The sequence below is a fragment of the Mobula birostris genome, chromosome X, assembly GCF_030028105.1.
Source record: "Mobula birostris isolate sMobBir1 chromosome X, sMobBir1.hap1, whole genome shotgun sequence".
NCBI lineage: Eukaryota > Metazoa > Chordata > Chondrichthyes > Myliobatiformes > Myliobatidae > Mobula > Mobula birostris.
In genome coordinates, this window is record NC_092402.1 from 55,008,109 (window position 1) to 55,020,148 (window position 12,040).

At 40.9% G+C, this 12,040-nt stretch overlaps 1 protein-coding gene across 5 annotated transcripts in view; it reads left to right on the top strand.

Annotated features, from left to right (window-relative positions):
• Positions 1-413: 413 nt before the first annotated feature.
• Positions 414-12,040, top strand: part of LOC140191954 (zinc finger protein 148-like) — a 116,343-nt gene continuing 104,716 nt past the window's right edge. The window contains exons 1-2 of one of the 5 annotated variants that reach the window (XM_072249879.1): positions 414-530; positions 4,521-4,859. In XM_072249879.1, the coding sequence (XP_072105980.1) occupies positions 4,533-4,859 (327 nt within the window). In that variant the 5' untranslated portion in view covers positions 414-530; positions 4,521-4,532. Of the gene's footprint in view, positions 531-869; positions 1,076-4,520; positions 4,860-12,040 lie in introns of those variants that run through there. The other 4 variants (XM_072249878.1, XM_072249880.1, XM_072249882.1 and 1 more) reach the window with 4 other exon arrangements.

Sequence of the window (12,040 nt, forward strand, 5' to 3'; positions counted from 1 at the left end):
GAGACTAGACAGGTGCCACAAGTGAGTAGCACTCATACTATTGTGTGAGAAGATTGAGAAGATTGAGGGTTTGAGTCTCAGCACAAAGGTTGGACCTTGGTGCAAACTCAAGTTTATTGTTGTCATAGGCATACATACACAGGGTTTCTCTCAATGAACATCGGTGGAACTGTTTGGAATCCTGATGTTCGCGAAACTCTTTACCGTCTTTATTGAATTTTAACGATGACTAAACTCAGACATCTAAAGTATAAGAATTCAAATCCACTGACTAGTTTGGGATGCTGGAGCTCGCCAGTAACAAACATGGTGGTGGCGTGTAGCGCGGGCGGACGGTAACTGCCAGCGAGTGTCATGGCTGCGCAGGCTTCAGCTCTCGCCATGGGAGAGACGCGGCATTTCCCGGCGTGCTCGCTCGCTCCTGTTCTGTTCCGCTGCGGTCACAGTGTGTTTTGTTGTTGTTGTTAATTTTTGTCGCCCAGACTGAGTGAGAGCCGGGCTATCTGATGCTGTGAGGAGCGCCTCTCTCGGTGAGTCACTCGATCCTCACTTCCAGCCGAGGGAGTGGGCGCCCGGAGCCTGGATCCGGGGGAGGGGGCGGGGGCGAGGGGGAGGGGGAAGGTCCGGCCCGCAGGCTCTGCCTGCGCTCCTAGGCCGGGCCCACACAGGGTTCCTCAGGGACTGCGAGGGCAACTCAGGACTCCCATGCAATTTATGGGGGAGGGAATGGGAATCCCACTCCAAAATACACTGCAACAGCGCTAGAGATGATTTATGAACGACAATGGGAAGAATTCGAAAATCAAAGCTGGGTTCCCACACAGTGCCTGCGGCATCTCACTGCTGCCCGGGCCTTGGATTGACGTCTCACAGTCAGGAGAGTTGCCTTTCAGAAAGATCCAGCCCTAAATCTGCACTTTTATTTTTTTTTCACATCTATGTAAACATTACACACAGCTTCCACGCCCTCCTTAAATAACATCAGTTTACAGGCTTGCGATGCACTTAAATCAACATCGCTGTGAGGTGAACTCAGTTGAACACATCTACATTAACGCCTCAGGGTCCGATGATGGTATGTGGCTACTGCGCATTTATTGCTGCTTGGAGTCCGCTAAGTGCCGTTATGTTCGTGTTCCAAAGAGCGTTAAATCTGTCACCAAACATTATTGTGTAGTTTGTAAGATTAATAAAAGCACGATAACTGTGGATGCTAGAAACCAGAAAGAATAGAGGCAATACTGAGGGGTCGAGTACCATATGTGGAGGGGGGAACAGAATTCGCCTTTCAGGTCAATTACCTTTTTCAACATTTTTAAAACTAAGGGTTTTCCAGCTGGCGTGAACCCAAATTCCTCTCGATTTTTGAGTAGGAAATCATAGTGATGAGGGTGAAATTTGGGCAGAAATTGATTTTCTTGTATTTTTACCTTGAAGGGTCTGAAATTCTGGTTTGGGAAGTGGAATTTGTATGACATTCACAATATTTTTCTTCCTCCTGTTACTTTCTCTCCTTTTGCCCAGACAAAATAATGTGATACAAAACTGGAACCTCTAATGTTGGAAAACTAGCCAAGTCATTGCTGGCACCTTTTTTTAGAAACAAAATATGCATGTGCCTTTTCACTACAACCCAGTCCCACATCCAAATTGCCATTTGATGTGAGGCTTATTTATAAAGCACAATCCTGGGGGCTAATCCCTATTTCCAAAATTTGAGATGGGATCAGCACCAGGTCAGAGAAAGTTTCTCCCTGCTGTAGATCGGTGGCAAGAACAGATCACCACAAATTTTTGGATTTGACTTTCTGACAGACACTTTAAAGGGAGTGTTAGAACATCATAATAGTTAGAATGTGAATTTGCATAGCTTAGATTAGTTGTGTTACTGAAGTAGCTCTTTGCAACCGATTTATCCACTGTCCTCTGGATCTGCCATGGTCCTGCTTGGATGCAACAACGTGGATGATAAGGACTGCATACTGCTTGCTCTCTTTTTCTTTCTAGCTAAAAGTAACAGAATGCTATTAGGAGATTGTTTCAAAACAGGGCTTACATTAGAACATTTCTCTCTCCCACTGGCAAATATAAGTCTGATTCTGTTTTTCTTTTACTTCAACTTCTGGATATTGTAAACGAAACATCCCACCCTCACCTCCATAATCTCTCACCATTTTAAAAAGTTATTTTTTAAGAACACATCTTGTTTTATTTCCCCTTTGACGTCGCTGTCCATGGATTAGCAATGTTTTGCCTGCTTTTTAAAAATTATTTTTACCATCCCATGGTGGCATGGGAGGTTTTGGTTTCAAGTCCTACTCCAGAGTTGACCACTGCAAAGCAGTGAGGAAGAGCAGGGAGGGGTTTTCCTTGGTGTCCTGGCCAATATTTATCTTTTAATATAAAGTAATTTATTGACCATTATCACAAACTTTGGGGGATTTGGGGATTTTGTGTAAAATTGTTATATTACTTATATTACAACTGCAGTTCAAAGGTACTAAAGTGACAGTAAAGTACTTGAAATGTTATTTGTGGGAGCTTTCTGTGTGCATGTTGGTGGTTGTGATTAGTGAATAGAGCAGTGATTGCACTTTGGAAGTACAATGGATTTCAGTTAAATGGGACACATTGGGACCAGTACATTTTGGCCCATTTAAGTGATTGCTCCAATGAGCTGAAGTTTCATGGATATAGTTAAAAAGGTATGGAAAAGACAAACTTTTAACCAAATAACAATTTATATATTTAAATGAAATACAGAACAAATTAGAACACTCCCAATGCTACTACAATACTATAAAGCTGTGTATTTGTTCTTAATAGTTATCGACCAAGGAATTCACCTAGTGTACACTGCAGTGTTATTTTGATTGACTGTAAATTAACAAAATCCGCTCAGATACCTGGTGCAGATAATGGATGTCCTTCATACAATGCTTTCAATGATCGCACCCTCCAAATCTTCATTTTCATGCCATCAAATTCTTCATAGTTCCTAACTTGTGAAATCATTTCATTTTTACTCCCAGCTGTTTCTGGCATCTCCAAGCCTGAATGCTTGAAACTGCATTGAGCAAAATGGTTCTGTATTGTTTTACTGCTTATTTCTCACTAACTATTAATGGAAAAAAAATGCTGGTTTTTGAACACAAGCACATGCAGCTGGCACAAATTAACCGTAATCCACTATATTTCATTGGCTGCATATGATAGGATGTCTCAAAGTTTATAATTTTTAATTTTTAAAAATAAGTTCAAGATATAGATTGAAATCAGGAGCTTACAGTTTGGGGCAATTGCAGTTGGAGACCTGTATCATATCATTGCACAACATAATACTTAACTGCATTCTTGTGAGTGGCTCATAAGCAAGTCATTTGTCAAAATATCAGCATTGTTTCAGGTACAAATGGCTGTCCTTGTATCAGAGGTGGAAGCAATTTGTTCTAAGTATGGCAAACATGGGTAGCAAGATCTTGAAAGGAAAGGGAAGTTGGAAATTGGCGATTGTCTGCAAGACAAAAAAATCTGCAGATGCTGGAAATCCAAAGCAACACACACAAAATGCTGGAGGAACTCAGCAGGCCAGGCAGCATCTATGGAAAAGAGTACAGTCGACGCCTTGGGCCGAGACCCCTCATCAGGAGTCCTGATGAAGGGCCTCGGCCCAAAATGTCAACTGTTTACTCTTTTCTATTGATGCTGCCTGGCCTGCTGAGTTCCTCCAGCATTTTGGTGGGCTAGAGTTGTTAATGGTGGTACTGGTATCCAAGGAGAAGGTTGTTATTTGCAGTGTCCACTGAGCATGGTGGTTGAGGCAGGAAGTTGTGGCTAGTAAGTTAGTGACAGAGTGGTCCAAAGAGCAGTGAGTGCCATTGGTGTGCATATTTTTTATTTAGGGTTAACGTTGTTTTGTTACTAACCAGGGGAGTTTGTAAGACTTCATGTATGCAAAAATAATTATCTGTGTTGAGTGATTAGAATATGGTGGAGATGCAATGGTTAATCTTAGTGCCCCAACCTTTGGTGCGCAGTGGGGTTAGAGTGTGAGAAGGGAAGGAAAAGTACCATTGATAAGGATGCTGTTCCCAACCACTCTGTTGTGAGCTTTACTGGAAAATTCACATTGTGTGCCCTTCAGTCTCTTCAGTCGTGCTCCCTTACCTTCAGTCAAATGGTCTGTTTACATCCACTTGAATGGCTATTTCTGGTTGACAACTTGGGCCATATTAGAATGGGTTGTAACTGCTGCCTTTCTGGAGTTGCTTATGATCAAAGACAGTTTCTTTGAGGATATGGCTATCATTTGTGGAGCAGTATCTAAACAAGTGTGGGTGCTTTTGGGGCGAGAACGTTGAGGGTTAAATAGTAAATGGAGGACAGTAGGTACTTCATTGGGTATTTTTGTATATCAGTCTTCCTTTGTAATCACTTTATTGTAGATTGGACTGACCTTTGTCTTGAATATTGACATACTTTTCTTATAAGTGACTCCCAATGATTATATCTGTTCACAGTATTCCAGCCAGATGAGCAGGGTGGATGGAATTTCAGATCATCCCAGTGTCCCAACAGGTGGACAGCAGCCCCTCCTCGAGTACAGCAGAACTCCCCAGCAGACACCTCTAGTCGACAATGTCATGTTACAAGATAACTCCAGAGAAGTTGGAATCTTGCAGGACAGCTCTGTCAGTCATGCGGTTGTGGGGTCGCACAGTCTCCTGCAGAGTAGCACAATCAATCATCAGCAAATAACTGACAGCAACCCAGTAACTCAAAACACTTTGGGAAGTGCAGGTGAAACAGACAATCACGTTGCTGTTACTGTAACACGGGGTCTACCCTGTGCACCTGAGGTAAGTACTTTGATTTTTTTTTTAAATAAAAACATTTTCACCAACAAATCTTGGAGCTCCAGGTATACAAATCATATTTAAAGGCAGGAGATGTTTAAAATGTCTTATGGAATGCTGGCTTTTATTCCAAGAAAGCTGGATTCCAGAAGAGAAGTAGTATGTTTCAGTTGCACAGAACCTTGGTTAGATTACAATTAGAATATTGCATTCAGTTTTTACGGCACTGCATTTCGGGAAAGATACGGAAGGGATACAGCACAGATTTGTTAGCATGATAGCAGGATTTAGAGAGTTAATTTGTTCCCTTGAGCATAGAAGGATGAGGAATGATCTAATGCTAAAGGATTTCTGTGCAGATCAGGGTGAGTCAAGAATAAAACATGTAATTCTAAGATGAGAGCCAGGTTAAAGATTAAAGATTAGCTTTATTTGCTGCATGTACATCAAAATGTACAGTGAAATGCGCCGTTTGCGTCAAAGTGAATGGACTACATCAGCAGAAGACAACACCGAGTTCCACTGCTGTATCTAAGAAAGTGGCCATTGAGTGTCTGGTTTACCTCCCAATGCCTGCATCTGTTATGAGCACTGACCACATGCATTGTAAACTGTTCCAACAGCCTAAAACTGTATACCTGTTGTAAATGAGATTTGATTGCAGTAGCAAAGAACACTTATGTTTCAGCCTGTTAATGCTTGATAACAGGTCAATGAACTGATTAAATCTGTGACGCAGCTGAATGCTTATTTTGACACCACGGATGCCAGAGGATTAATTGCATTTATTCTTTGTTTTTTTTTTGTAATTTTGGATACTTATTCTTGCTGGTCATGTTACACAAGAAGTGAAGGCCACAAACAGTCTTTGGGTGAAGTGGATTTGAAGGTGGACCATGGTGTGCACATTTATTCTGGATTCATTGAAAAGTCTAAAATCTTGTCCTTGTTTTGTATTCCCACTTTGCCTTGCTTTGTTCACACTTATTAAAGAAGTTGCATATGCAGTTCCCCTACCAAGCTCTAGATGATGGAATTACAATTCCTGACCAAGGGTCTCCAAGCTGAAACATTAACTCTGTTTCTTGTCCCACAGATGCGGTTTGATCAGCTGACTTGCTTTAGCAATTTCTGTTTTTGTTTTAGATTTTTGGCATTGGCACTTTGTTTGATTTTTCACTTGAACTGCAACCTATTTGTGTAGGCAGTTTCTTAATAAATATTGATGTAGGAATTTATAGTCAAGGTTGACAGTTTTTTTATATTGTGAATTTTCATTCAACTTGTGGAGTATGTGTAGTAAGAATGTGATATCTTTTTGTTTCAAACTTTGGACATTTCAGTTGCTGAGAAGGCTGGGACTAACAGGTACAGAATAGTTCATATGTTTTGTTTTGGAAATATGGTTGAGTTGAATGGTCACCTTGCTTTTTTTTTGGCAGGTTCTGCTCATTGGATTATTGCAAGATTTAGTCATATCTCATCTGGCAGTTCCAGCTGGTTTCTTTGCCTTTAATTCAAATTCTTTTCAGTTACACCTGAAGCACAAAGGGTAAAGTAATAATTACATGGTGTACCCATAATGTTGCAAGATTTTCCAAATGTTACAAATGTGCTGTATATATCATGGTATTGCATAGGGACAATCTTTGTCTTGCTTGCGTGTGGCAGGGACAATCTTTGTCTTGCTTGTGTGTGGCTAATTGTCTCCCTCCTCCTGTACCTCTATTTCTCCATCGTTTTCTTTCAGTGGTGTCCTGTTATGCTTTTTCTTGGTGGTTCTCAATGTGGAATAGAGCTGGTAAGTTCAAATGTCCTGATCTTCTAGTAGTGCAGAGGGAAATGTAGCATGCTGTTCTTAGTAATGTGCTTCCTCTGGCATCCCTCTATTCCTTTTTGTTTTTCCATAGCTGCCAATTGTCTCTATGTTCACCTTCCAACCGCACTTTCCTACCAACCCATCACAGGTATAGGGAGAAGCTGATTGATGTGGAGACAGCTGCAGGTAAGTACTGGACAAATAGAGCAAAGTAGCAGCACCAACCATAATTGCAATGGTTGTAAGGTAAATGCAATGGTGAGTTTCCAATCTAAACAACACAAGATTGCTCACAGGAAGGAAGCGTGACAAATCTAAGACTTATGCATATAAATTAGGAGCAGGAATGAGCCACTCTTTGAACCTGTTCCTCTCTTGATTAAGATCATGCCTGATCTGCCTATAACCTCAACTTTCCTGCCTACCCCGTTATTGAGAATCTGTTTATCTCTACTTTAAAAATATTCAACAACTCTGCTTCCACCCTTCTTTTGGGTAGAGAATTCCAAAGACTCAGGACACTTTAAGACAGTGGTTCCCAACCTTAATGGTATTGGGTCATGGCTTAAAAAAGGCTGGGAACTCCTGCTCTAAGAGGAAAAAAATATCATCTGCCTTGATTGGGTGACCCTTTGTTTCCTAGTTCCAGAAAGACATAACATCCTTTCTACGTGCATCCCATTAAAACATATTAGAACCTGAGGGTTCCCAATCAGGTACCCCTTCACTCTTCTAAATTCCAACAGACATACGCTAAGGCTATCCAACCTTTTCCTCTGAGGCAGCCTATCCATTCCAGGTTTCAATATGAACTGCTTCCAGTGTATTAACCCAATGCATCTCAGTGCTATGTCATTATTTATATAAAACATATGATAATTTTTACTATAGAAATAAACACATTTTACAATTTCCCACCCACATAACCTATCTGTATCCCATTGTAGCCTCCTTGTACCCTCAGAATTTATTTTCCACATATCTTCTATTTCTCACACCTCTGTTGTCACCTCTTCTCCTGCTTGCTTCAAGAACACAGTTTTCTGGCTCTAATCTTCACCTCACTGACCTCCGAATACAGTATATCATCTTGCACTATTTTTGCCAGTTCCTTCAAGTTTTCAGCGCCAGACACATAGCTCCTTCCCCTTTCAGTATTGTTACTGATTACTCCATTCACAACTAGTCCACTCTTCTGTCTCTGCTGGCTTCTCCCCGTTGTGTGGCACTTTTCCATGCAACCATAGGAGATGAACCACCTGTTCTTTCATCTCTTTCCTTCCCATTATCCAGATGCTAAAAATAGTCTTTCTAGATAAGGCAGCAATTCATTTGTACTGCATTTGGTGTTCATAGCGTGATCTCCTCTGCACTGTAGAAACCAAATGCAGATTGGGTGATCTGTTTGTGGAACACATCATTCAGTTTGTAAGAGTGACCCTGAGTTTCCAGTTACCTGCTACTTTAATCCTTCATCCCACTCCCACACCGACCTCTCTGAATGTGGCCTCCTGCAATGTTACAACAAGGCTCAGCATAAACACGCGGAACAACATGTCATATTTTGTGTAAGTATATTGCAGTCTGCAGGATTCTAAATTGAATTCTCCAGCTTTAGGTAACTTGCTCTCTCTGTTTGTATCAGAATTGGCCATCTTTGCCTGCCGTTCCTCTTTCTTTCATCTATATGTTCTAGTCTGCTGGGCATGTCCTCTTGCACTTTCTCTGCTACGTAGACTGAGAAGTTTTCTCTCTTTCTCAATTTCGAACTGAAATGTTAACTCTGTTTCTCTCTCCACAGACACTGCTGAGATTTTTCAGTTTTTATTTCAGGGTCCCAACTTCTGCACTTTACTTGATTATCATTTTTTTCTTATTTAACTTTTAGATTCATCGAGATTTTCAGTCTGGAAACAGCCCGTTCAGCCTTACTCATCCATGCTGACCAAGATGCTGATTTAAGCCAATTCCATTTCACTGTGTTTGGTTCATGTCCCTCTGAATCTTTCATATCCATGTACTTGGCCAAATATTTTTTAAATAATGTAATTGCTCCTGCTTCTGCCACTTACTCTGTCAATTCATTTCATATACGTACCATCCTCGATATGGAAAAGCTTTCCATTCAAGATCTCCCTTAAATCCTAACCCCTCTCACTTTAAACCTATACTCTCTGGTTTTAGACTCCCCTACCCTGGGGAAAAGCCTTGTACCATATCTGTATCTTTAGTACTTCTCTAAAACTCTATAACGTCTCCACTCAGCATCTTTTGCTCCAAGGAAACATACCCAGCCTTTCTGATCTCTCTTTATAATTCAAGTCCTCCAGTCCCAGCATCACCCTTGTGAGTCTTTTTCAGCGCCCTTTTTAGCTGAATCACATCCACAATTAACTTTAGCAAATTTAATGACCATAACCATACCTTTGTTGTCTTCACCCACGTCATCTGTATAAATTGTAAAAGGTTGAGGCCCCAAGAACTGATCCATGTAACACACCTCTTAATTGCCAACCAGATAATGGCCCGTTTATGTCTAATTTGTTTCATGTTTTAGTCTTCTGTTCTTGCTAATATATTACCTCATTCACCATGAACATTAATGAGCTTTTATTAATGATCTTTTGGTGTGGCACCTTATTATATGCTTTCTGGAAAACTTATTCTTATCACCAGCAAATACTACTTATTCCAATATATTGATGAAACATGATTTTGCTTGATTTCTTTAATTTTTTCTGTAAACTCATTAAAATAGCTTTTAGCATTTTCCTGATGACAAATGTGAAGTGAATTATTTGTTCTTGTTTTTTGTTTTCTGTTTTCTTGTTTTCTGCCTTTTTTTGAATAAAGGAGTTATTTTATTTAATCTATTTATGCTATTTTCCAATCTAATGCAACTTCCCCAGATCTAGTGAGGTTTGGAAAATTGAAACCAATGGATCAACTGTCTCACTAGCCACTTCTTTTAAGGTCCTACGATGAAGTCTAGGTTGAAGTCTATCAGGGCCTGGTGTCTGGTCATCTCAGCTGTGCCTACAATTTGCTCAGTGTGACTCTAATTTTCAGTGGTAATGTTCCTGAGCTCCTCCCTCCCTTCCAGTTCTTAGTTCACACCTATTACTGAGATGTTGCTTGCATATATTGTGAAGACTTGTGCAAAATACCTGTTTATTTCATCTAGCACCTCTCTGTTTTCCAATATTGATTACCCAAACTAACTAACTTTAAGGCCATCACTCAATGTAACTTTTAAAAATATCTATGGAATATTATCTGTTCTTACAATTCTTGTTAGGGTTTCTTGCCTTTTATCAGCTCTTTGCGGTTTTTCATCTTCTGTCCAGTCTCTTGACTAGCCATCCATCTCGGCCCAATGATGTGCTTGTTCATTAAGTCTGTTACTACTTTTAGCTTATTTAGTGAACCACCGGAATTTTCTTTCTCACTGGAATGTATCTGTTCTGTGTATTCTGAACAATTCCCATCAACATCTGCCACTGTGTCTCCACTGACTGACCCCAGCTCACTTTAGCCAGCTCTGCTTGTGTCCCCTCTTTATCATTCATATTTAAGTTTAAAATATTTTTCTCGGACCCACTCCTCTCTCTCCCCGACTGAATGTAAGATTCAATCACATTCTGATTGCTGCTACTGAGAGTTGCCTTCATTGTGAGGGCATTGATACTGTCTCATTGTACAATACCTGGTCTAGTGTAGACTGCTCTCTGCTTGGTTCTAGAGTGTGCTGTTCTACAGAATCACCCTGAAAACATTGTGATCTGCCCATCCACACAACATGTGTACATCTGAGTTTCTAGTCTACTGCATGTATAGACAAACTTCCCCACTCACTTCACTGTGCCTTTCTGACAAGCTCCCGTTACCTTTGTTCACTCTTCAAGGGCCTGTACAACATTCTCACAAGCAACTTTAAGCCCTTAATTGTTTCTTATCTCTACACAATCAACTCCTACATCCTCAGCTTCTGAATGAGTGTCATTGCTCTCGATCACACTCAGACCAATGTTAGTTAACAGAACCACTCTACCACCTTCCCCAGCTTCCTGTTCTTCCAAAATAGAATATCCAGGTCCCAACCTTCGTTGTCCTGTCGACAGTTCTGTGTGATGGTCATCAGATCAGTACTATTTGTCCTCTCAGGTCATTTGTTTGTTTCAAATGCCATAGGCACCCAAGTACAGAACCTTTAGTTTTGTCTTGTCATGATTTTTTTTTAACATTTGGACTTAAATGATTTATTCTTAGATTTCTTCACTTCATCCCTTCCTGCCACACTCTATTAATTCCTATGCTGTTATCTTACTTCCTCACCTTGTCTACAACTCTACTCTTTGACTTACTGCATCTTCCTAACTTTTATTGCTTGCCCCTACTACTTACTTTAAATCCTCTCTAGTTTGGCAGCTTGGTAAGGCACTTGTCTTGGCATGATTCAGGTGTGTGTTGTCCCACTGGGATAGTGCTAATGAATGGCCTGCAGTGCTGACAGGAAGTTAATGGATATGACTTTTCCATAATGAAATGGAGGTGATGGGGAGTTGGTTATGTGCAATCTGATGTGAAGGTAGGTGGGTGGCAGTACCCAGTAATGAATAGGGAGGGGTGTATGAGGGTTGCTTTTATAAATATTTGAACATAGGGCAGCAGCCTAGGATGGTTATTGAGAATGGTGAGGTAGCAGGGTTGAAAGGGCAAGGAGGAGCTGAAGTGAGTGGGTGGGTCTGAGCATGGCGTTTGGTTTGTAGTGGGTAGGGTGCATGGCTATAGTTAGAAATGGTAAATTCTGGGTGAAAGAGGAAACACATAGCAGGCAGTAGTCCTGGAAGCTGGAGACAGTCAATTGGACAAAGAGCATAGAGACCAGAGCTAAAGCTCACAGGGTTGGAAGGGATGTGCTGGAGTTTGGGAGCAGAGTTGAAGGGCCAACTTGGTGATTGAAATAGGACTCCAGGAACCTTAAAGTGGGAGAATATCAATGCAATGATCAGTCGCAAGCTGGAAATGCAGCACAGCACTAGACAAAGGCCAGTTATAGGCTTGGCTGTGTTACCAAGTGTCTTGTGAGATTGTGGAGAAATCTGATAATTAGCAGATTGAATTTTGGGGCGTAAGAGTGAATGAGCTAATGCTCATTTCAGGGTGGCATTATGGGACTTGAACTGTCTTTCACACTAGTGATGCCATCCTTTTATTTGTCAGTCATTTTCCAGTGCCCCGTTATGCCCTCTATTGTGCCATTAATGCAAGCTTATCGTACAGACTTCGCTACTAGCTTAAAGCACGTGACCTGTTATTTGTGGTTTTCCTCATTTGGAATGCCTTTTATATTTTTGCTTTGAAT